This window comes from Thermobia domestica, chromosome 4 (genome assembly GCF_964235325.1).
Source record: "Thermobia domestica chromosome 4, izTheDome1.hap1.1, whole genome shotgun sequence".
NCBI classification, from domain to species: domain Eukaryota; kingdom Metazoa; phylum Arthropoda; class Insecta; order Zygentoma; family Lepismatidae; genus Thermobia; species Thermobia domestica.
In genome coordinates this window covers 104,560,268-104,583,918 of record NC_137457.1, presented here as the reverse complement: position 1 = coordinate 104,583,918, position 23,651 = coordinate 104,560,268, and the positions used below count along the sequence as shown (strand labels likewise).

General features: G+C 36.0%; 1 protein-coding gene across 1 annotated transcript; it reads left to right on the top strand.

The window, feature by feature from the left end:
- Positions 1 to 19,062: 19,062 nt before the first annotated feature.
- Positions 19,063 to 19,461, top strand: LOC145682832 (protein GVQW3-like). The gene has a single exon (XM_081754197.1). It carries the CDS (start codon positions 19,063 to 19,065, stop codon positions 19,459 to 19,461), a length of 399 nt encoding a protein of 132 aa, XP_081610323.1.
- The last annotated feature ends 4,190 nt before the right edge of the window (positions 19,462 to 23,651 follow it).

Here is a 23,651-nt window from a genome sequence, read left to right as displayed (position 1 = left end):
AGTATTTATTTCAGTTAATATATGGTGAAAGAAATAGAAAATTTGTTAACAATTTACTATGTCTGTTAAGAATTTAAAATGTCAGAGCAATGGAAATATATGTTTAATTTAATGAAAAGTGAGTCCTGATTGGTAGAGATAACAAATGATGTAATAATATTTATGATTTCAGTTGGAGTAGTAGTCTGAAGAAGGAAGTGATATACTTCCAAAACTGTAACATTTCTAGTTAATTTATAATAAACATTATAGACAGTCTTGTAAGAAAGTTGTATTTACTTTATATTTTAAAACAATTTTCCACAACTACATCATTTTAAGCAGTATAGTAATCTGTATTTTTTCACATCCCCGGAGCTGGTTAAGATATTAAGTTGCTTTAAACACCATTATGATTTTTTACGTTTATTGGAAACGATCTTTGTATTTGAATGTAGATATTTATCTCAGTACATTTTCTTGAAGAGAGTTAAATTTTCAATCTCTTCTAACTTTGTTTCTATTGCATGGTCATGGTGCTAAACACTAAGGAACTTTCGATGTGCATTGAGATGTCCGATTCACTTGTGTTATTACTATTCTAGAGACCTCCAAAATTTGGAAGTTTACAGGTGTTTGTAATATTGTAGCGTCCTAAGTTCATAACTCTACGATGAAATTGTATTTTTTAAATATTTGTGTGTAGATTTGATATATGTAATAACCTGCCGTAATACCAAATAAAAACTATGTTCTGTTGGTTGAGTTGATTTGATTTTAACGTCCCGTTCAGCAGCGAGGCTATATGAGACGTGGACCTACTGATTAACGTGGACTCCGAAACGCATGGGCTCCCGCCGGGAATCAAACCCGGGTCTCCCACGCCATGGGCGCGTACGCTAACCGCTTAACCATGAAGGAGCTCCGTATGTTACGTTGGGTTGGCAACCATGTTAATTGTGTGTTACTGTGGAGTATGTCAGATAAATTCCCCGTATTGATCTTTCCATATTACAAAATGTTGAATTTTGTCCTTTAGTTTAAAGAAGGTTACAAGGTCCTTTATTAGGGATATCCGAAAATCTGAGACAATAGACACGTAAAGAATAATTAACAGTATTAATATAGCTATAAATTGAAGAACTAATAAGTGAACGCTTTTTTGTGATTTCCACAAGCATACAATATATTCTAATGCAATCATGATAACCGGATATATAGATACTGAACAAAAGGTCACATGGAAGAAGAAATGAAAAAGTTGAGGAAAGCAGTTCGTGTTCAGAAGCGGAAAGGGCACAAGAGATGCTATTGGATTATTAAGGACGACCGGTAAAAGATTTATGGAAAAAGAGAAAGAGGTGTATGTTGTATTTATTGATCTAGAAAAGGCTTTTGACCGTATGAATTGGGAATCGTGCAGACGATATGGCGTTTGTTGCAGAATCTGAAAAGAAAATCAATAAGATGATATATAACCTGGGGAAAGGCATTGAAGAATATGGGATAAAAATAAACGTTAGAAAGAAAAGGGCATTGTGATTGGAACGAAGCGGTCTCTGTCAAATATAAAAGTGGGAGGGGCGAAATAAGTAAAAGTGAAAAGTGTCTGATATCTGGGTAATATTCTTAAATGACATAAAGTACGAACGTGAAATAAAAGCAAGGATAGGAATGGCGAAAGAAGCCTATAGGAGGAAGAAAAGTCTGTTTTGTGTGACCTTGAGTAAAGAGTTGAAAGACTCATGAAATGCTTCGTGTGGAGAATTGTACTGTATGGGGCAGAAACATGCACATTACGCAAAAATTATGAAAAACAAAACAGAAGTTTCGACATGTGGGTGTAGAGAAGAACGGAAAGAATTAGTTGGTTGAGCTGAAAACGAATGAGAGGGAGCTAGAAATGGTGGGGGAGAAAAGAACACTTCTAGATGTTATTAAAAAGAGAAAGATAAATGGTTGGGACATTGCCTAAGAAAAAATGTCGTGAGAGATGTCGTAGAGGGTATGATGGCAGGGAAGGGAGCGGAGGGGGCGAAGCAGACTACAATTATGACAATGGATGTTATAAAAACAGAAAGATCATACGTGAAGATGAAGAGATTAGCAGAGGACCGTGAAGCATGGAAGCTTCTCAGCTGTGGCAAGTGACCTGCCAATAAGAGCAGAGTACATATATGTTACAGAGTGTCCATAAACTCCGTTGCCACTCAGTGTATCTTCGAAACGACTGCGAATATGAGAAAACACAAAAACACTTGCATCATTATTTTAAGAGGCTTGAATTTTGAGCTATAAAAGCTCCACCCCAGACCCCTTATACTGGTACGTGGGATCAACCTGAAAATTTCAATTGGAAAAGGGGTCGAGTAATATGTCGTAGGAAAGGTCCCAACAGAAATATTTTTCGTCAGTTTTAAGTTGCTATGTTGACCTCATAAAAAATGGTGGGGGTTCATGTTTCTTGTCCGTAAAGTGCGTTGCACCCCGTGTACCTTCGAGAATATAAGAAAACGCGAAAATACGTCCGTCTATATTTTAAGGGATTGGAATTATGTGCTATAAAAGTTCCACTCTAAACCCCACAAATAGGGGTACGGGGTTAAACTTGAACATTTCAAATGGCGAAGTGAGTCGAGTAGTTTGAACGGGGTCGACGAAAGACCTTTTGCTGTAAGTTTTGAATTTGCTAGTTTGAAATCTAAAATGACAGTCAATTCAAATTTTGGATTAAAGACTTTGATGACTTTTAGATATCTATGGCTTGTAATTGTGGTCCTTCTACTTAAAAAAAAAGAAAAAATACTCTTAGCCAGGGTGTAAGTATCATAAATACTTTTGTAAAACGAGAAAACTATGAGTTATTGGGTTGAGACTTTGTTTCTGTGCGTCTTGCCCCTTGTTTTGTAAACGGAGGCCCAGTTTGTTATTATACTGCATTGCCATAAGAGTAAGGTTTTAGCAAATGGTTATTTCAAAAGTAGGAAGAAAGAGATTCGAAAACATGGACATCACAAAGAGGGGCCAATACTACCACAGTGTAAAAAGTGGTAATTTCTACAGGTTTTTAGACATGTAGGACTATATAATTTTGGTGATTGAAAATTAAACAACGCGCAAACAGTCCTAAATTACCTTAAAATTAGTTACATTAGCATGAATCATCCTTTGCATAAACATCTTTTTAGGTCACTCGTTCACTCTGAGATTTGCCTCTAGGCGCACCCACTTGCGGAGCTATGGGGAGTATTGGCCCCCTTTTTTGACAAAAAATAGAAATGCCACTTTTATTCACAGGTCCTAGACCCACAAGGTCTGCCCCCAAACATACAATTCCTAACTCCACTCAATGGGCGCACCATTCGAAGCAGACTTGACTACAACCTACCTCTTTTCTTCCTCCGGTTGAGCTTGAGTGATCGTACAGGTGAATTATCCATTTGAGAGATACAGGCTTAAGACCAAGAAAAATTAGGCTAACACAAGCAATTAAACTTACAATTAACTATCTATCCTATTGGGACATTTGGATGCCATTTTGCTTACAAGGGACATCACCCAAATGACCGGCTCCGATTTCAATGATTATTATTATTTCTGATAGAGGGCATATATGCATTATTTGTGATGACAGAAATTTTTGCCATGGTGCAAGTTTTCTATTTTTTATATTTTTTAAGAGTTTTGATGTGGTTATTATAGAGTACTGCAGAAGTCCCTTACTTCCTTTTATAAACGGAATGTTAGTTAAAAAAGTGAAGAAGAACCATGTGGATACATATAAAGCCTAGTGGAAAATCGTATGGTATGTATAGCCTTGACGGCAACCATATTGAAATCCGCCATTTTGAATTAAGGTCAAGTTGGAAATAGAGTAATATGATGCATAATTTCGGACTAGAATATAATCAGGAAAACAATGGTAAAGTTAGTTCTAACCCTAATACACACATTTGGGGGAAAGTTACAGCCATATTAATTGTTTATACTTACTAATATGTGCCTAAGTCCCTTACCTCTGCTTCTATGTGCGTAAGTTCCTTACCCATGTATTAATGATAATAAGTGGACAAAAGCTTCGGTAATACATATAAGGCCTGGAAGGAAGAGATACGGTAAGGGTAACCTTGACGGCAGCCTTCTTGAAATAGACCATTTTGAATGAAAATGAAGTTTTGAAAAATGAAAGCCATAGCTTGTGACATCTCATTTTAATAGCGAATTTTCCCCAAAAGCCAATGGTATGTTTATTGTTGTTCTATAGTTAACCAGTGTGAATTTAGTATTGACTCTAATGTGTACCAAACGTCCATTATTCGTTCTTTCAAATTGGCAACACTCCTAATTTCCACCGCTTGTTTTAAGATTCCAATTAACACTGCAATTGTTGTCATGGCTTATGTTTTCTAAATTTATTACATTTTTCAAGATTTGCCGTTTGGCAGTTCATGAAAAGTGTTTGGATAAGCATGCAGGAATCTATGAATTTTGAAGACTTGCAATCATGTTCAAACCCCAATGAATTTTGAAGACTTGCAATCATGTTCAAACCCCAGAATACATGAGAAGCCTATGGACTATGTGACGTAAGGAAATACAAATGAAATTATAACAAATTGTTGTTATATGAGCACAAAATTATTAGGAAATGTAGCGGACATGTTGTGCAAACGACAAACAACAAAATATTTTTAATAAATACAACTTCAAAGGAACAGCAGCAATGATAGGAAATATCAGAGTCATAATGAGTCATAATGTGACTGTTCCCAACACGCATCATGAACATAATATTGAAACAGGTAACTTGTTTATAAACAGGTGTAACTTGATCGAGTTCCCGATCAGAACTGATTATAAATCTTACAAATATGAACCGTCGACAACACTCGCTAGAAAACAAATGACATTTTTGTTTCAGTAGCTAATAATTGCCATTGAAAATAAAAATAAGTATACCATTGGCATATTGGGAAAATTTGCTATTAAGTTGGGGTGTCAGAAGCTATGGTTTTAAATTTTCAAACTGTCTGTGAATATCGTATCAAACTGCCTATGAATATCATATGGCACCCTCAAAACAGTTATAAAATGTTGATTGCATAATCTTCTAGGTGTCAAAAATTATATAATCATACTTATTATTATATACACAAAACATTTCGGTCTCTTTTTCACACTAAATCCCATAGTTTAGTCAAGCTAATGGCTGTCTCCAATTTTGCTGCTGTTTGCCTTCTATCTGACGTGGTAGAAAAATTTCACTAATCTATAGTGTTCCAAGTAGTATTCCTTATTATAAATAAAATGTTTCAATTTGTATATAAAGCTAATCCTAATATAAAGAAACTAACTATTAATGCCGCTACCTACACTGTTTACATGATAACAAAGTTGTGCTAACGTACATCACATATCTCCTTTACTAATCTATTTCTATACATATAGTTACTATTGAACTCTCAGCGAAAAATAGTTGTGGGTTTTCAGTGGTAAAAGCAATATTCTTCAGTTAAGCAATTAACTTCAATAATATAAATGAACTTATTATTTTCAATCCATTTCCTTCAGCGTAATGTATTATGAATACAATTAAATAAAAAAATCTAATTCCATATTCAGAATTCCATCAATTAATTATACCATATAAGGCTCGCAACATTAATTATTTACAATATTTTTCTTTCCTTATAAACTGTTTGCTACCAAAACTTCGTAAACAGTAAATAGTATTGTCCATAAAAATAAGTCACTTCTAAAACGAAAAGTTTTCGCTTATTTAGAGCGTATTTCTATTTCGAAACGTTGTGCCTGGAGTTCTCCCATTTCCTCCTACATTCTCGTTCCGCCAAATTAATAATGCGTACTTTATTCATTCCTCTAATTTATCCAAAAATATAATCATAAAAAAGTGAACTCAAATACAAACAGAAGCTGCAATACTCAGTGGCAAAGTTCGTCTCTGGTGCTGGGGTACTTGGTTCAATCCTAGCGCACCAAGTGACCTTTATGGTAAACAAACACTGCCTGCACAGGGTTTCTCGCGTCTCTCACTTTCTCCATTCAACTATTTCATTCATTTCTCATCATCGCCGTCTCCTTCAGCCTAGCCGGTATATTCGTTAAACATTAAACTTCAAAATTTCATTTCACTTTCAAATACAAACACGTACTATCTTTACGTCAAACAATAATGCACAATCAGTAAGAAATAAGTGTGTTTTCATTTTTCATAATATTTCTTATTATCTATTTGTGCGTTTATGTACAGCTTAATAATAAAATATATTTTAATCAAAATACCCCAACTACTCCAACTCATATGTAACATATATTTCCTAACGGGTAAAGAAAAATATAAAGATCTGTTTCTTCCGCTGTAGTTTGAAGGTCAAACACACACCCAAAAAAAAAACAAGGCCTTTGCTACATGTTACAAAAAACGCAATCATCTGCCCCTGCTATTATACCTGTATAATAGTTTCAAGCGACTATGGTGATACAATGACATTATTCCATGTTACTTACATTGTGCAGACATTTCAAAGATGTAAGTTTCCTCGTAAACAATACGAAACGAAAACGAAATTAACATAAATCCCTGGCGACCTTATTCAGTTGCGCCAAAGAAAAGAGTGATTTTTTCGTTCTTTTTCATCCCCCTTTTCCGCTTGCTTGTTCATTGCTTATGGGATTCATTCAGGTTTTTTTCCCTCTGTTCCAACCAAGTAAAGAAAATTACTATGCTGTATCACATCCATGCAATACAATTAAATATTAAATTAATTTATTACTAATTCTTCACACATACCCTATGTACTTAAATGCTGTCATTACTCGCAAGAAAATTATTCTAAACTTATGTAAAAGTAAAAGTATGATAATTCCTACCAAATAATTACAAAAAATCAGTAATTAATATTTCTTACATACAAATCAATTCCGTATATGAATATAAGAGTGTACGAAACAGTTAAACCGATCCCCGAAGAAAGGGCGCAACCCTTTAACCGGGTAGACGACCAAGAAATAAAGGTAAACCGATGAGGTTTGACCTTGGAAGTTAATGGTCTGCAAAGAAGAAAGAATGCTTCCTGCTGTCCTGGAAGGGAGAGTAAGAAGCGTGAGTAAGTGTCCTTCAGCCATATGTTAATATTAATGGCAAAAGGTTAGTAATTAACATACTACCACAAGTTTGATTTCAAATAAAAGGTACATTACGTGTACTTATGAACTTCAAATACAGTTCGGCAATAAAACTACATACGTGAAAAGGTAAGTTGCATACGAGTAATGAAAGTGTAAATACTTTGGAGGTTACATATGTTCAAAGGGCAATACATTAAGTACAGGTAGTAATACTACATGCAGGCAATGAGTATAAGTACGAAAACTAAGTAGTTTCAATGTTACATACACAAAAGGCAGCAATGGAGTAATGAGACTACAGTCCGGTACAGCATTATCATAACCATGCGTAATTACATTAAAAAATTTAAGTTAAATTACGATTAGACACTTGTACTTCAATTAAAACATTTATTACTGCAACGAGAGTACTTAGAGTAATTAAAGTGTAAGTACTTAAAGTGCTTACTGTATGTACATAGAGTACCTAGGGTAATTAAAGTGTAAGATCTTAGTGTAGTTAGTGTATGTACTAAAACTAATTAAAAAGGGTGACACATTCATTGAAAATGAAATACGGATGCAAATACTTCTACTCCTCTTGTCCGACTAGTTCTGACAGCTCATACATACATGCTGTGGTACTGACGGTCAAGTGGGCCACTTCTTGTTTTTTTTTTTTTTTTTTACACCTATTTCCATTGCCATATCTTTGTTCGTATGTGCAGTACACACATGGGACTAACGCAACGGCGTTGTTTCTCTGCGTGTGCTCTTTTACATTATGCATGTTAGTGTATATCGTTCCATTTAACAAAATACAGTTGACTCTTTTTAATTCGGAGTCCAAGGGAACACTAAAAAACTTCGAATTATCCAAAATTCGAATCATCCAAAAACATTGATTTTCAAATATGTGACAACAAACAAACCAAAGTACTGTGCATCAAAGACATATTCATATGGTGTAGACTTTACTTTTAAAGCAACTTATTATTTGCGTGATGGAAACCTGAAACTAACAAACGACATTGACTCTACATAATTCAAACTACGTGTACAATGCAAAATATATTCACGTACAACACTACAACATACATTGAATAGCCCAAAGAAACACATCAGTAACAATTTGAATATTCTGTTCTTACTTTTAAGAAGTCGTAAACCTCATTTTCTTAAATTTGATAAGTTTTTGGACGGTCAATAAATCTTGAATTTCATGTGTTGCGTGGAATACGATATTAATAGCATTTAGTTGACTTTATCAATAATTCTCTTTAATTTTCAACCAATTCTGAAACAAGATGAGATTGGAACACGTTCTATATCTTTACTTCTGCCCCAACTCACCTTCATCTTTTTCATTACATAGATTTTCTATTTATCTTTTGTATTACTCTTCCTTATGGCTGCATCTCGATAACTGAAAACACGTTAAAACAGTATTTCTCTGTTTACAACTGTCTGTCATTAAAAATTTTCAACTATTTACTTCGAATTATCCAAAACAAACAACATAGGTTCAAAAGTTCTATTTATCCACGATTTATACTATTGTTTTCAATACATTTTCAAGGGGAATGGACTTCTGTGCGAATTATCCAATATTTCGAATTATCCAAGTTCGAATTAACAAGACTCCACTGTATATCTTTGGTTTAGATGCCCCATTTGTCGCTTTTTTTCGAACCATCCCATTGCTCCGTTTTACGAGCCCCTACTGCTATTATTATTTCTCGCAAGCCTTACATCGCTAGTGATTCCAGTTTCTTCGCTATTTCTTTAGCTGCCTCGCGCTATACATATAAATGAAAATCACTATGTTTGTGACTTAATAAACTCTTGAACCACCCAACGAATTTTCAACGTAGATGAGATTTGGGCTGGAGTGATTTTATCGTTTCATTTTAATAGTACAACGTTGGGGAAGGGTAGGGAGAGAGATATGAAACTAAATAAAACTTAATAACTCTTGAACCACGAGACCGATCGATCAAATTTTCCACATAGATGAGGTTCGGGCCTGCGATAGGTTTTATCATTTCACTTTGAAGGTGCAACATAGGGAAGGGGGAGGGAGGGGATTTAAAAATAATCAAAAACGACCAATATTATTGTCGAATCCATAGTTTGCGGGATCGCTGAGATAAACAGTAATACTTCTGATGCCGTTTAAATACGAATTCAGCTCCGCAACTTAAGTAGTTGTTGAGGGATATATATAATTTCATTAATACTTAATATTATATTTACTAAATAAACACTGCGTCAATCGTAAACATAATATTATGAATCTTGTCAATGACAGTAAGTGAAGCAAGTCATTGGAATAAAAATTTATTTTAAAGATGTATATTAGAAATACGGTAGGTGCAGGTAAATACGCCATGTTAAAGATGTTGGAATTTTTACGCCCTTAATTTTCATGAAACAGCATTGCAGAATAGCCTTTTCACCGTCTAGAAAAAAAAATATCAGAATAATACCACTAACTTCTCTTTTGTACTCAAGAAAAAAGTGTTACAAAGTGGCGTATTTACCAACACTTGCAGGTAATTACGCCAAGTCTAGGATACTACTAGAAACCTGTAATAAATCTTGCAGATGCTTACGTCGTCTACAAACTCAGATATTACTACATATTATGCCTGAAGCAATAAATAGAATAACCAAAGTGCAAGATGAAGATAACAAGATAAAACGTAAAAACGATAATCTCCAAAGTTAAAATGAAGTTCCAAACTAAGAAGTTTTAGTCTACAAGAAGATAAACAATGTAACTCTACTGTGACTTAAAAAAAAACTGCACCGATATTACATGGAACGTGTGGAGAAATTAAAACATTTTTGTTTCCTGTAGTCAGTCCTACACAAGCCCTGGCGTACTTCGCTGCAGGTAGTGTTGCCAGGAGACGAGACGAGACGAGACTTCAGATTGTCTCGTCACGTCTCGGGCAAAGCATATCCCGTCTCGTGTCTCATCTCGAAAAAATGTTCGCGCCCCGTCTCGTGTCTCGTCTCGAGAGGTTCTGTTCCGTCTCGTCTCGTTTGTCTCGTAAAAAATATAGCAGCAAATCATCAGAACGAAAGACAAATGTAGCAGACTGCACCATGCTAATCAAGATGCAAAAAAAGTTATTACCCAGAACAGACAACAAGAATTCTCACGGTAGCTTCGCCGTAAAGCGTGTGGTAGTCGGATCGATCTCGTGCTTGTGGTAGTCGGTTCGATCTCAGTTAGTGCCATATGAGCTTTGTGGTGGACAAACTTCGAGTATGTGTGTTTTCTCGGCGATGTCTTGTATTCTACTCCTTTCTTTATTCCACTAATTGTCCCACCATCGTCCATTCGGCGTGAGCCAAATTTGCCTAAGATCTTAAAAATAAATTCAATAAGTTCACAAGGCAAGGACAAATAATTTACAAGATAAGATTTATTTGCAGTTGTCTGAGACACTGGGGCAAATCTCGGGGGATGAAAAGGACATGTCTCCCCTTCCATCTTGGTACAGGGAGGACATCCCACCCCCCAGTAGCTCGATTTGAAATGTGTTTTTTGGGGGGAGAAATGTGATGATTTGTGTCCGACTGCCGCTTCATTTGCATTGCCATATAATATACAACAGGTTCACATAAGGAATCAGATTCATTTACCGTAATATGGGTCTCAACACCTTCCCTTCAGAATAAGATTCAAATCTGCCCGCCTCTCAATGATGAAGACAATTCTGCTCCTTGATCCTCCACAGTGTTGTTTTCCTACTTATAAATATTTTGAACATTTCGTATAAAGGAATACGAGAACGGTCTTACCCTTCCCCCTCCCTCCAATGTTGTAGACAGATTTGCACCTCTGGTTTGAAGCTCCTCGATCCTGAACTTTTTTTTACATTCTGAAACATTGAAATTTGTTTTATCAGCACAAATACACGAATATAAATTTCTCATAGGTACGTCAAAAACGAATACATTAATGTCAAGTAATGTTAGCGCGACAAGTAAAGTTCGATGAGACTGCAATGGCCTCTGGGTATACTGACTGTTGGGAAGAGCGAGTAAGGCGGTACGTTCAGAGGGTGGGAAACAACTGAAAATAAATGCTCCTACGAAGTAAAATCCCAAACTGAGTTGAAATAGGCTTTTCTGAACGTGCTCAAGATTTCAATACGGACTCACTAACACTTTGTTTTAAAAATATAGTATTCCGTACAACCTACCTTACTCTCTAAAACCACGAGACAAGTCAGATAGGCATGTCTACTGCGACACTGGAGTATAATAGCACACGAGAATTATAATTGTAAAGACGGTCTTAAGACGGTTTAAAATGACGGCGTGACTTTCCTAACTTTCACTAATCGTTTGCCATTCCTAACACACTTATATTAGATATGATAATAGCCCTATAAGAATGTTTAGACACTGAAAGTGTAGAACAAAAAGGAACTTGGCATATTTCAATTGCGACCGTATTTACTATAATGATCGACGCCAGTAATAACGATGATATGATAACAAAAGCGTGATGAAAGAAATTTTTTTTGGCCGTCTTGTCGACAGGTCGTGTAATGGCTTTAATATTATAAAATAAAAGAAAGGGTACTGAAAGGGATAGGGGAATGTGCTTCTTAGTTGACCGTTGAAAAAGTAATTAAATCATGACCTAAATCGCGACAGTAATTTTGTGTTTAGTGTTCACCAACATGTTTTTTTTTTATCTCTATACTGTTTCCAAGTGTTTTTTTCTGTTTGATGAGTTAGCCAAGTAAGTAAGACGTTCGACTTCTAACGGGGTAATCCATGTTCAAATCTCCCTGCAGCTAACTTTCTTCTCACACTACCGAAATCAACATTGTGTCTTGTGTTGATTTAACACAAAAAGTAGTAGTCTCGCTGGGTCAACGCATTGTGTTGAACATGGGCGGAGTTAGGAATTGTCTACTGGGGGGAGACCGTTTGGTCGGTCTCGGACCTGTGGAATACTTTCTAGACGAGTGTGGAATTAATATGAATAATTCATTTTCTTGTCAAAAAGTTGGGGAGCAATGCCGTCCATCTCCCCCATTGCTCCGCCCAAGGTGTTGAATCAACACAGTTATATTTTTACTGTGCATGACATGCGTTGTAAAAAGTAAGGTTAAGGGCACATACAAAAGTCATCCACGGCAGGGTTCGAATTCACAAATACGTGAAGAAATTTCATTTCCTCTGTCAAAATTAAATGTGCTGTAAGACACCTTTACTATTGACAATAAAAATGCAATGGAACCAAAAGTTAAATTTAAATTATAAATGCCGGACTCAAATTGCTGTAGGAAATTAAATAGTGTATAGTTCCTACTAGAAACAGCCGAAAAGTTAAACATGAAGAAATAATTTAATAAAAACAAGCTAACAAGGCTATCACACTTAATTTTATTTAAAAAAAAAAGAAACAAAACGCAGAGCGAAAGTAACGGTTTCAATCTTGTAACATCTTGATGTGTCATCCGAGTAACATCGAAAACGTTACGTTTGCTGTGTATGTGTTTTAAATTCAAAAACTGAGTTTGCAATTTCGAGAAGAAAACAAGACGAGACAAGTAGTATGTTTTTTTTCGCGTCTCGTCTCGTAGTAACACTAGCTGCAGGCTTAGTTGCGATGGAATCACAAATACTGAAGTTGCACTTACAAAACGAAGTGTTCCCAGACGGACACAAAATAAGATGTACATTTCCGTAAACTATCGGAAATGTTCTGAGTTAGTACGGTACTAATAACAGATTCTCATCTCTATTGAAATGATAACGTTCTTCCACGAAATCCTCCCGAAGCTAGCAACACTGCACGGCGGTCTCAGCGCTGTCTCCCAAATATTCGTCAAATCGGACTTGCCCAAGCCCGTAGCACATATTGGAGGCGCATTCTATCAGATTTCGTTTTAAACGTCCCAGTACTGAACACTTGGCGTATTGAGCTGCACTGGCGTATATACCTGCAGTTACTTCACCTCCTTTCCTATACTGAACTGATGGCGTTTCCTCTCCCTCTGTCTCTCTTTTTAAATAAAAAAAGAACAGGATACTATTGAGGTTATTTTAGATTAGATGAAGTGGGATCCTAGCTTTTTTCGACGATTAGTGTTCAAAAAAATACAATTTACTTTAGTACACACTCTTGCTGCTGAGAAAACCCAGACGATATTTTTAACTTCAGAGGATTCTACATGAAAAGAATGTCGTGGCAATAAAATAATAAAGTTTGGACTATTTCTCCTCAAATTCTGCATAAAATAGCTTTGCCTACTTTTTCCCAGTAGCGGCGGGAATTTCAGTTAGTTGTAAATGAGAAAAATAAATTTTAAAATTGAAATCCTTAACTTTTAGGTGCTACTATTATGCTGGTTAGGCTCAATGAAATTGTTATAAAGAGAATAAAATACTAGAATGAAGAAAGTGGGAGAAGCCGAGAAAACACATACACACGGTGTTTGTCTACCTCAAAGCTCACTTGGTTGGAGCTGTGTTCGAACCAGTGACCAAACATACCAAAGTGAACGATCTACAACTGAGCCTCCGCGGCCTCTCGCGAGAAAGAATAATAAACTCGTTCTTTCAATTATGAATTGATGGATTATATGGAATATATAGTAATATGAGAATATTGTGATCACATTGGAATATTTTAAAATATAGTATCAGATTTTGTTAGGCTGTGTCAGTTAATTTTGTGTGAAGAAAAGTCCACCCTTAGCACCAGTCTCCGTTTCCAGTAGTCTCTGTTTGAAATACTTCTTCCTTCTCGAAAGTAAATGCAATACACAGTCATGTTCGTAAAAGCTCATTTACCACAACTTCTATTTGTCACTGAAGGTTACCTTATCAAGTTGCTATTGCTTTTCAAATTATTCGTCGGAATAAATGGAAAACTACAGACGCGTACATTAGAGGTCTGAAGTGATATGTGCTTTGTTGGACCGTTCCGGCTCGCGGGCCAGGTCGGGCTTAAGACCGTGAACTCGGCCCCAGCCGGTGCAAGCCTCTAGCGTACATATTAGCAAAGTAGACAATTCAAACATATTACAAAGAAAACACTTTATTTCTTTAAGTGCATAGGTACGTACGTGCATCAATACTACAATAATCCATGCCTTGTCTACAATTAAGGTCTACAATCCATGCCTTGTTATACTTTGAGTTGACACACTAGACGTCCACGGGACTGGACTCCTTTCCCCCTGGCAAAAGGAACTTCGTAACTCGACATACATTTGTATATTTTGTTACTAAAACTAGTTGTTTAGCAGAGAAATGATTGATGTAGCATACAGGTTTAATCTTACATTTCATCTCTATTCTTGCATATCTTATAGAAACGATATTTTTCTCTGGAATATAGCTTTCAGTGCTTAACGATTATTACGTCTTCTCTCGTGTAGAGTAACACCAGTTCAATCCTACATAGCAGTAGTGGTGTGTCCTCTGTTATTGTATTCCCCGCTAACAAAGAGATAAAAGAAAAAGAAAAAACTATTAGAACTTCTCTCAACAAAAATTCAGGGTGTGAACCTGTTTTCAGGTAAAGTTTTCTGAAAACTTAAAAATCAACGTCTACTCTCTAAATGGGAAGAATTCGTCCTATGAATTCGGATGTTGTATACCATTTAGCTTTCATTTTGACTTCAGTAAATACTATAATGACTCCATAGGATTCATGTTCCTGTATTTGATCTCGTCATTCTGAAATGGTCCATCTCGACGGTACAATGAGATTGTGACTTTCTGCTTCATTCTATCGCCCAAATCAGAACGAAGTCCTCTCAAGCTTTCCTTAAATTTCGGAAAAAGTAACACGATACTGATTTTTTCAAGTTTTCATGCAGTAACGAAAGTGCGAACGAGGGACTCAATTTGTGGGCGAACTCTTCGAATCCATGCTTTCAGCTTTGTAAGAGTGTTATAGTACTGTTTAGAATTATGGTAGTGTCCTTACGCAGGAATTCACTATGCACTATACAATGAAGTCTCGGAAGATTTCTAGCATTACTTCGTCCGCCGATGGTGAAATTCTTGGTGGTATAAATCTTTTATTGCTATACTTCAATCGGGTGCTTTTGCTTTCAGGGTCGAAAGAGTGTGTTCACGTTTCATCTGTTGGATGTTGGATCCCGATGGTGACGAATTTGAAACTTTTCATATATCAAGAGAAAATTGTAATTAATGTAATGCTTCTTACTCGATATCATATATTAATTTAATCCTAGAAAACAAATAAGAGGTATTATTTTTAACATGGCCTCACAGTAGTTATATTCTTGTTTCCTTCGCATATGAATACCATTTATATGCATACACGACTCCAAAAGTGTATTACCACCTACTATTCTCCTTTTCCTGCAATAGCAGGCAACCCAGAAAGCTCGGCGGTTGGGACGGTTTCTGATTCAAAAGGCGTTGGAACAAACTTCAATTTTGTAACAAATATATCAATGTGGCAAACTGCAAATAAGAGAATGAAACAAATTGTTAAAAATCACAATTTTATTATCGTGACGGAGTTGGATGACATCAAAAGTTACAAAATGATCTTACTTAAACAGTTCGAACAATATAAATGGAAACAAACAGATACCAAAGGAAAGCCTTTCTCTTCCTCCCCAAAAAGAATAATCTCATAAAAAAGAAAAAAATTACATAATGTAAAGTTTTAATATAAAACCCACACAAATTTTAGAAAGTTGACACCTGAAAGGCAAGAACAACTGAACCAAAGTGAACGAAATTGTGCTCTGATATTGGAAATATAAATTGAGGGATTACGTTTTCGTATTTTCTTAAAAAAAAAGGTTGGGTGGAGCACATATCTCTCCAAACATTTGATCACGAAATATCAAAAGTGCTAGTAACAGTATGAGATGTGTGTAAAGGACAGCAGGAATTGCAACATAACTTGGTGTATGGACAATACGCAAAAAATAGACGAATACGGGTTTTTATGTTCTGCGGAAAAAGGTTTTAGGGGTCAAAAACACCCACCAAAAATTTTGAATTTGACGCCCGAAAGAAATAAAGAGGGGATCCCAAGTGAATGAAATTGTTCACAAATATTGCAGACATAAAATGAGGATACGGGTTTCGTATTTTTCTGGATAAAACGGTTGGGTGGGGCACCGAACCCACCAAACCTTCTATCTCGAAATATCAAAAGTGCTAGTAACAGTATGTCAGATGTGTGTGAAGGACATGAAGAATTGCAAAGAAACTTTGCGTACAGATAATACGCAAAAAAGGAATAAGGTTTGTTTTGCATTCTGCAGAAAATGGGTTTCAAGGGTAAAAGAACGCCACCCAAAATTTTGAAATTTGACGCTCGAAAAGTAAGAAGAAGTGAAACGAAATTAATGAAATTTGGCACAGATATTCCAAATATAATATCAGGGTATTCAGGTTTCGTGTCGTCTGCAAAAAACGGTTAGGTGAAGCACGGAGGCCTTCAAACCTTTGATCACGGAAGATCAAAAGTGCAAGTTGGAGTATGTCAGATGTGATTAAAGGACACTAAGAATTCCAACGAAACTTTGTGTATGAACAATACGCAAAAAATAAACGAATACGATATTTTTTATTTTCTGCTGGAAAACGGTTTTAGGAGGCAAAAGAACCCACCACAAAATTTTGTTATTCGACGCCCGAGAGGCTAAACGAAGTCGGCCGATGTGAATTAAATGTGCACAATTATTGTAGAGGTAACATGATGGAATACGTGTTTCGTGTTTTCCTGAACTTTTGAGTGGACCGAGGAGTTGAGTGGCAGGAGGAGTGGACCGAAACGAATGAAATTGTATATAGATGTTGGATATGTAAAATAAGTCCTTTCGTGTTTCACAAGTGTCGTGTCTCCATCCGATTGCTTCACATTTGTCATATCAACTGCAAGCACAAACAGTGTAGCGTAATTTATAGTATTTCAGGAGGCACCTTTAACCATTACAGTGTTTTTACGCATAAACAAAAACATGTGTCGATTTATTTCTTGTTTGCTGTTGATCTGTCACACTTAAGATCTTATTTTACATACAGTCAATATAATATCTACACACAATTTGATTTGCTTCTTTCCACTCCTTCCTACGCTATTACAGTATTATTTACTTCTTTTCGGATGGGGTCTAGGCCCCAACACTGTTCTTCCGCAAATATTAAAACTCGTTTCATTTATTGTTTTGTAAATTGGCCCTATACGAAGTTTTTTTGCAATTCTCCATATTCTTTACGAACTTCTGACGTGTACTTAATTGCACTTTTTATATTTTGTAATCAACGATTTAGAAGGTCCGTGCCTCACTCAACCCCCTTTTTTTCAGAAAAATACGAAACCCAATTATCTCATTTACGTCTACAATATCTTTCCACAATGCCGTTCAGTTCGGTGCACTTCTTCTTCCCATTTGGGCCTCAAATTTCGAAATTTTGGATTGGGGCTTTTGCTCCTTAAAACCGTTTGTCCACAGAAAGTAATGAAGATGTATTCATTTATTTCTTGCGTATTGTTCCTACACAATGTGTCGTTCAAAGTTTCATGTCCTTCAAGCACTTCTGACATACTGTTACTTACATTTCTGATATTTCACTATGAAAATCTTGGAGTGGTGTGTGTCCCACCTAAACGGTTTTCGATTTTCTTCAGGAAAATAAGAAACCCATATTTCCTCATTTTATGTCTACAATATCTGTGCAAAATTTTGTTAACTTCGATGCACTTGTTTTTGCGTTTTGGGCGTCAACTTTCAAAATTTTGGGTAGGGGATTTTGCCCTTTAAAATAGTTTTTCGCAGAAAATAGAATAACAGTATTCGTTTATTTTATGTGTAGTATACACCTGCCAAATTTTATCAAAATCGGAGTGTTACACTTGGAAACTGTTACTTGTCAGTCATTGTACTCGTAGAATTAGTTTCCCTTTTCCTTCATCAATAAGAAATTGTTTGACAAGTAAGGCGTCCAAATGGATTAATCGAGTTACGGGATGAGAAGTAGTGCAACTGATAGAAGATTTGGTAATATATATTTTTGCAAAGTTATAAGTGCTGAACGTCATAAGAAACGGAGGAGGTCAAAATTGATGGGAGAAGGGCTATGCAATGTTATTTGAATACATTAAATAAACTGTTGAATCGTGAAAATAGTGAAAGATAGACATTGCAAACGGTTGTAGTTCTACATATTGACAAAAGAAGAATAGGCAGAATAGATCACGAACATCCAGCGCCATCTTAGTATCCGCCATTTTGAAATCTGTGATAACTTTCGAAATGGAAAGGTAGTGATTTGATATATCAGTTAGGGCCAGCATGTTCTCAAAAGTCAATTATGAACTTTAGTGGTCGTACTTATTTGGAAGATTTAGAATAATCTTCATAGCTATTTACGAAAATCTGGGAGACTGATAATCGTATGTTGAAAGTTTGAATTATCACGAAAACATATGTAAGTTGAACATATCCAAAGCCAAGAAAACTAACTGCGAAATTTGATATCCAAGTTGTATATTATTACATTTCACTGTCGAATATCAAATTTCACTGTTAGAAAGGGTGTTCAAAACGTTTTGCACAGTGGTCTCTATTTATTTTATTTGTGTCAGGAGGAGAATGATTTTTTTCTGAACATACTTGGAACATTAACTATAAGTTGGTTGAAGTGTAAGGGAAAAACAAGGAATATCCATTTACGTGCTTTATCGGGTGCTTTGTCCTATCTGTTTGTAACTCTTGGTACTATTTGACTGTATATTAAACGAATGCGTAGATGGAGAAATGTCCATGTAAAAAGGAACAATAATTTAATTACCCCTAGTGTTTTTACACGGTTTTCAACATTAAAACAACGTTTTCTCGAAAATGCAGTTTTGTGATATTCCTTCTTTTCCCCCCTTACGTTTCAAGTATTTTCTTTTATTTACAGTGAGCCATAATGGACCGTGAAGTATCTGTCAGATTACGACAACGGTTGGTGATGGAGTTCCTCTTCAAGACCTTAGATGACTCTGCCACATGGATTCACAGGAAGTCGCTCCTTGTTTATGTGGAGGACACATTGGATCCCAGCATTATCCAGCGGTGGTTGCAAAGGTTTAAAGAATTTCATTTCTCTCTACTGAATAATACACGATGCGGTGGACCATCGACGGTAGTGAGTGATGTGAATAAGGAGACCATTAATCAAATCATACAAAATGACAGACGTGTGACGACACGACAACTTGCTGAAATGACTGGTTTGTCAAGGGTATCAGTGGTACAGTCACTAGTGTACAGAAAAATCTGTGCACGTTGGGTGCCTAGATTATTGACAAGAGAAATGAAAAGATGAGGAAGGATGTGTGCGAGGATCTCATGACGACCTTTACTGGAAACAGTGTTTTGACGGTGACATTACCCAGGATGAAACATGGTTGCTTTTGTCCAAACCTGAAAGCAAAACACGTCTGAAGGCCCACCTGCGCGGTAAAACATTTGATAGCGAGAAAGACCTTATTTCCTGTGTCAAGCGATGGTGTAAACTCAATCCCGAGAATTTTACCAAAGTGCATTTACATCATGGAAAGAACTTTGGACCAGATGCGTCACAGTTGATGGAAGCTACCTTGAGTAGGCTCGGTGTATAGGTAAATATTCCATGTATGATCACAAATAATTTCGTTCTCCTCCTGAAACAAATAAAAGAAATACAGAGCACTGTGGAAAACGGTTTTGAACACCCTTTGTAATTTTCTTTGTTTGTAGATATGTGAGCTATTTCTTGTTCATAATACGACTAATAATGCTAAAAGACTCACAGCTCGAACTTTGTTCGTACCTTTATCATTTCTTACAATCAACGTACAATTGTAGATCTTAGCCTTTAGAAAATGATGAGCCCCATAGATTCCTTCTACCATACAAATAGTAGTATTAATAATACTATCTATTAAAAACGGTAACCCACCCACTAAGTGTAAGCAATTCCTGTAAAATGAAATGAAGTATTTCATTTTAACGAGCCACGATTATGCTCTTTAGTCTTGGGAGACAATTATTAAGGCAAGTGAATGTTTATGGAAGATATGATGGAATGAGAATGTGGAAGGAAATTGAAGTATCCCGAGAGAACCCACATATGATACGATGCTATCCACCACAAAGTTCGAATCAGAGGCCCCGCGTAGCAGAGGCAAGCTCTTTAACACTGAGTCACCGTGTCCTCCACCAATCCATAAGAGACGCGGCCATCCAGTTAAGAATAACGGACATAGAAGAACGTACTTACCGTTTTCGCACGAAGGAAACTTCACGAATCCCACATTCTGACCGTTTGTCCTTCTTGTATGTTGGTTTATCACACACAATATTTAGTATATAAACACATCTGTCAGAATCATAGTGTTTTCTCCAAAGTAGGGACAGGGTGGCTTAGCGATAAAGCGCTAACTTCTGGTGCGGGATGGACCTCGTTCGATCCCAGACTATAAAAGTTTGTAGTGGATACCATCGTACCCGTGAGATTTCTTATCCTGTTTTCTCCTACATTCTCCTTTCACGAATTATTTCTAAAAAAAAGCTTCCATCTATTATTTCTCTCTATTATTGGATCGGATTTCAGCTTAGCATCCCTTCGGTAACAAAATTACATGAGACATGGAGCTACGGATTAACGTGAGATCCGAACTGCTTGTGCTCCCGCCGCTAATCGGAGCCGGGTCTCTTTTGCGAAAGTCGCACACGCTACCCCATAGCTATGCGTGATCTCTCTGTCTTCATTAGCCTAGAAGGCATAACTTTTAAACTTTATGGACTTCAAATAATTTCAGTTCTTCCTCGATAGCCAATTCTATACTGAGACAAAGTAGATCAATTAAATATGTGCATCTTCCCTTTTTATAATTTTAACTATGTTCTTTTAACTTTGACCGTGTTCTAAGATTTCTGTTAGTTGAAATATCGTATTTAATTGTAGTTAACTGGCCTCAGTCAACATTTCATAAAATATCCCACTAACTCTTCAATTTCTTTGGGGTAACTTTGTGCTGCCCCTGTACATAAAAGTTCACAAAGAGCTGGAAACTCGTTCAGAAACTAAGTCTAAAAAATTGAGCCTAGATCCTTCACAATTTCCGCAGATCTGTACACAGGGAATTGCTTGTTCCTTCCGTTCTTCATATATACACTAGCTGCAAACCGTACTGTCATCCGAGCGATGTGAAAATGTAAAACCAAAATCAAACTACTTATTTATGAGGTAAATATTGATTTCACACCTCATGCACAGTTCCAATATGCAAAATCAACCATTATCTTAAGTAGAAATTGCTAAAAACGACAGAAAATGGATATTAAAACCTCCAAGTAGGAACCTGTGCTTGGAGCGATTTCATTATCAATATTATAGTACAATCTCTTGTAAGTTGCGTTTGTGGTCAAGCGGGATTAGTACTGCTACTGACATTTCTGAAACGAAGGGCGACGGTTCCAGCCTCCATGCGGAAAGTTATAGTTTTTCTTCCTTTTTTTAAATATATGAGAGATTTTTAAATATAGATTTCTACTTTGAAGTGGTTGGAAATACATTATCCGACGAACTGTCATTTTGCAAATCCCTGTCAATTTACTAGGCCGCCATGTCCATAATTCATACACGAAAACGCTAAAATGAGAAATGTGAACACAGTTCAAGACCTAAAACCACACGTGCAAAATGAAAATTATTCATATATATATTTCGGGGCTTTGCTAACTTCATTCTTGGAAATGTGAACATTCTACAAGATATTTCATTGACTTTACAATATTTTATTTGAATAAGCATAAAATTTTGGGGGGATCAAGGCCAGAAGTCCCCCAAAATACATTTATATATATATATATATATATATATATATATATATATATATATATATATATAGGGTGTTTGAGATAAAAAGTCCAGTGCCTATAAATCCGAAACGGCTGAGAATAAAAAGATGAAACAAAAACTGAGATAGGAAAATGTCATAGGGCGCATCACATGGTGTTGTTGTGGTGACTCCCAGGGCCCTCCTTCAAGGGGGTCCAGGGGCTAACTTCTAATTTTCAAATAGGAACACGTATTGAATCATACCTCATTCAATAGTACTTGAAAAACCAATCAACTTTTGTAGGAAACAATTTTCGATTTGGGCCACCGTTTTTAAATAGCCGCAAGGACTATTGAATGAGGTATGATTCAATACAAGTTCCGATTTGAAAATTAGAAGTTGGCTCCTGGGCCCCCTTAAAGGAGGGCCCTGTGGGTCACCACGACAACACCATGTCATGCGCCCTATGACATTTTCCTATCTCAGTTTTGTGTTTTATAGTTTTATTCTCAGCCATTTCGGATTTATAAGCACTGGACGTTTTACCTGATATAGGACCCACTTTTTGCGGCCATTTAAAAACGGTGGCCCAAATGGAAAATTGTTTCCTACAAAAGTTGTTTCGTTTTTCAAGTACTATTGAATGAGGTATGAATCAATATATGTACTTATTTGAAAACTAGAAGTTGGCCCCTGGGCATAATTGAAGGTGGGCCCTGGGGGTCACCACAACAACACCATGTGATGCGCCCTATGACATTTTCCTATCTCAGTTTTTGTTTTATCTTTTTATTCTCAGCCGTTTCGGATTTATAAGCACTGGACGTTTTATCTGAAACACCCTGTATATATATATATATATATATATATATATATATATATATAAATGCTTGTATTATTTTGCATTACAAAAACTTAGGGTACCTCATAATCTGGATTCTTATGAAGCAATTTGAACAATTATTTAGAAAATATGTACTGCTTAAAGTCGGATTAAATCGCAATGCCAGTAATCTGTAATATCTTACATTTTTATTTATTTACATTGAATGTGTTCATGGATATTAGCTGCTACATAAGAAACAATTATCTGTAATTGAATTTAAGTAGCAAATCGATATAGTTACTATAAGAAGAAGCTTGTGAAAATGAAGTGCATAATAATGGTTGTATCTGAAATGGATATTGCGTATAGGTGTAATTGGTTACCCCGCCAGCTTTGGAATACTGGGCTCTTCAAACTGTCCATCCTTAGGGATGCGCAGATTCGAGTCGAGACAGAATTTTGCTGACACAATTGGAGTCAAGACACAGCTCTTCCAATAGAAAAAGTATACATTTTTCGAGTCAACACATCACTTTTATAGCATATTGTAGAGACGAGACAGCCTCAAATCTTGTATTGTGCACATCCGTATCCATCTTACTTAGATAAAATCAATTTTGGATACGAATATTCAACTTCTTTTAACGGTAATTGTAATCTACGATACATATTGAAGTAAGATATTGGCTTGAACTGCTTTATTACACACTTAACCTTCGTATACTGCAATTATATCTAATTTTGGAAAAATATTTATTACTCTTAAAATGTAAACACTAAAGAATATATATGAACACACAATGAGGAAGAATTCAATGCGCGTAGTAATTAACAAATTGCTTGCAAGTTTATTTAAAATTAACT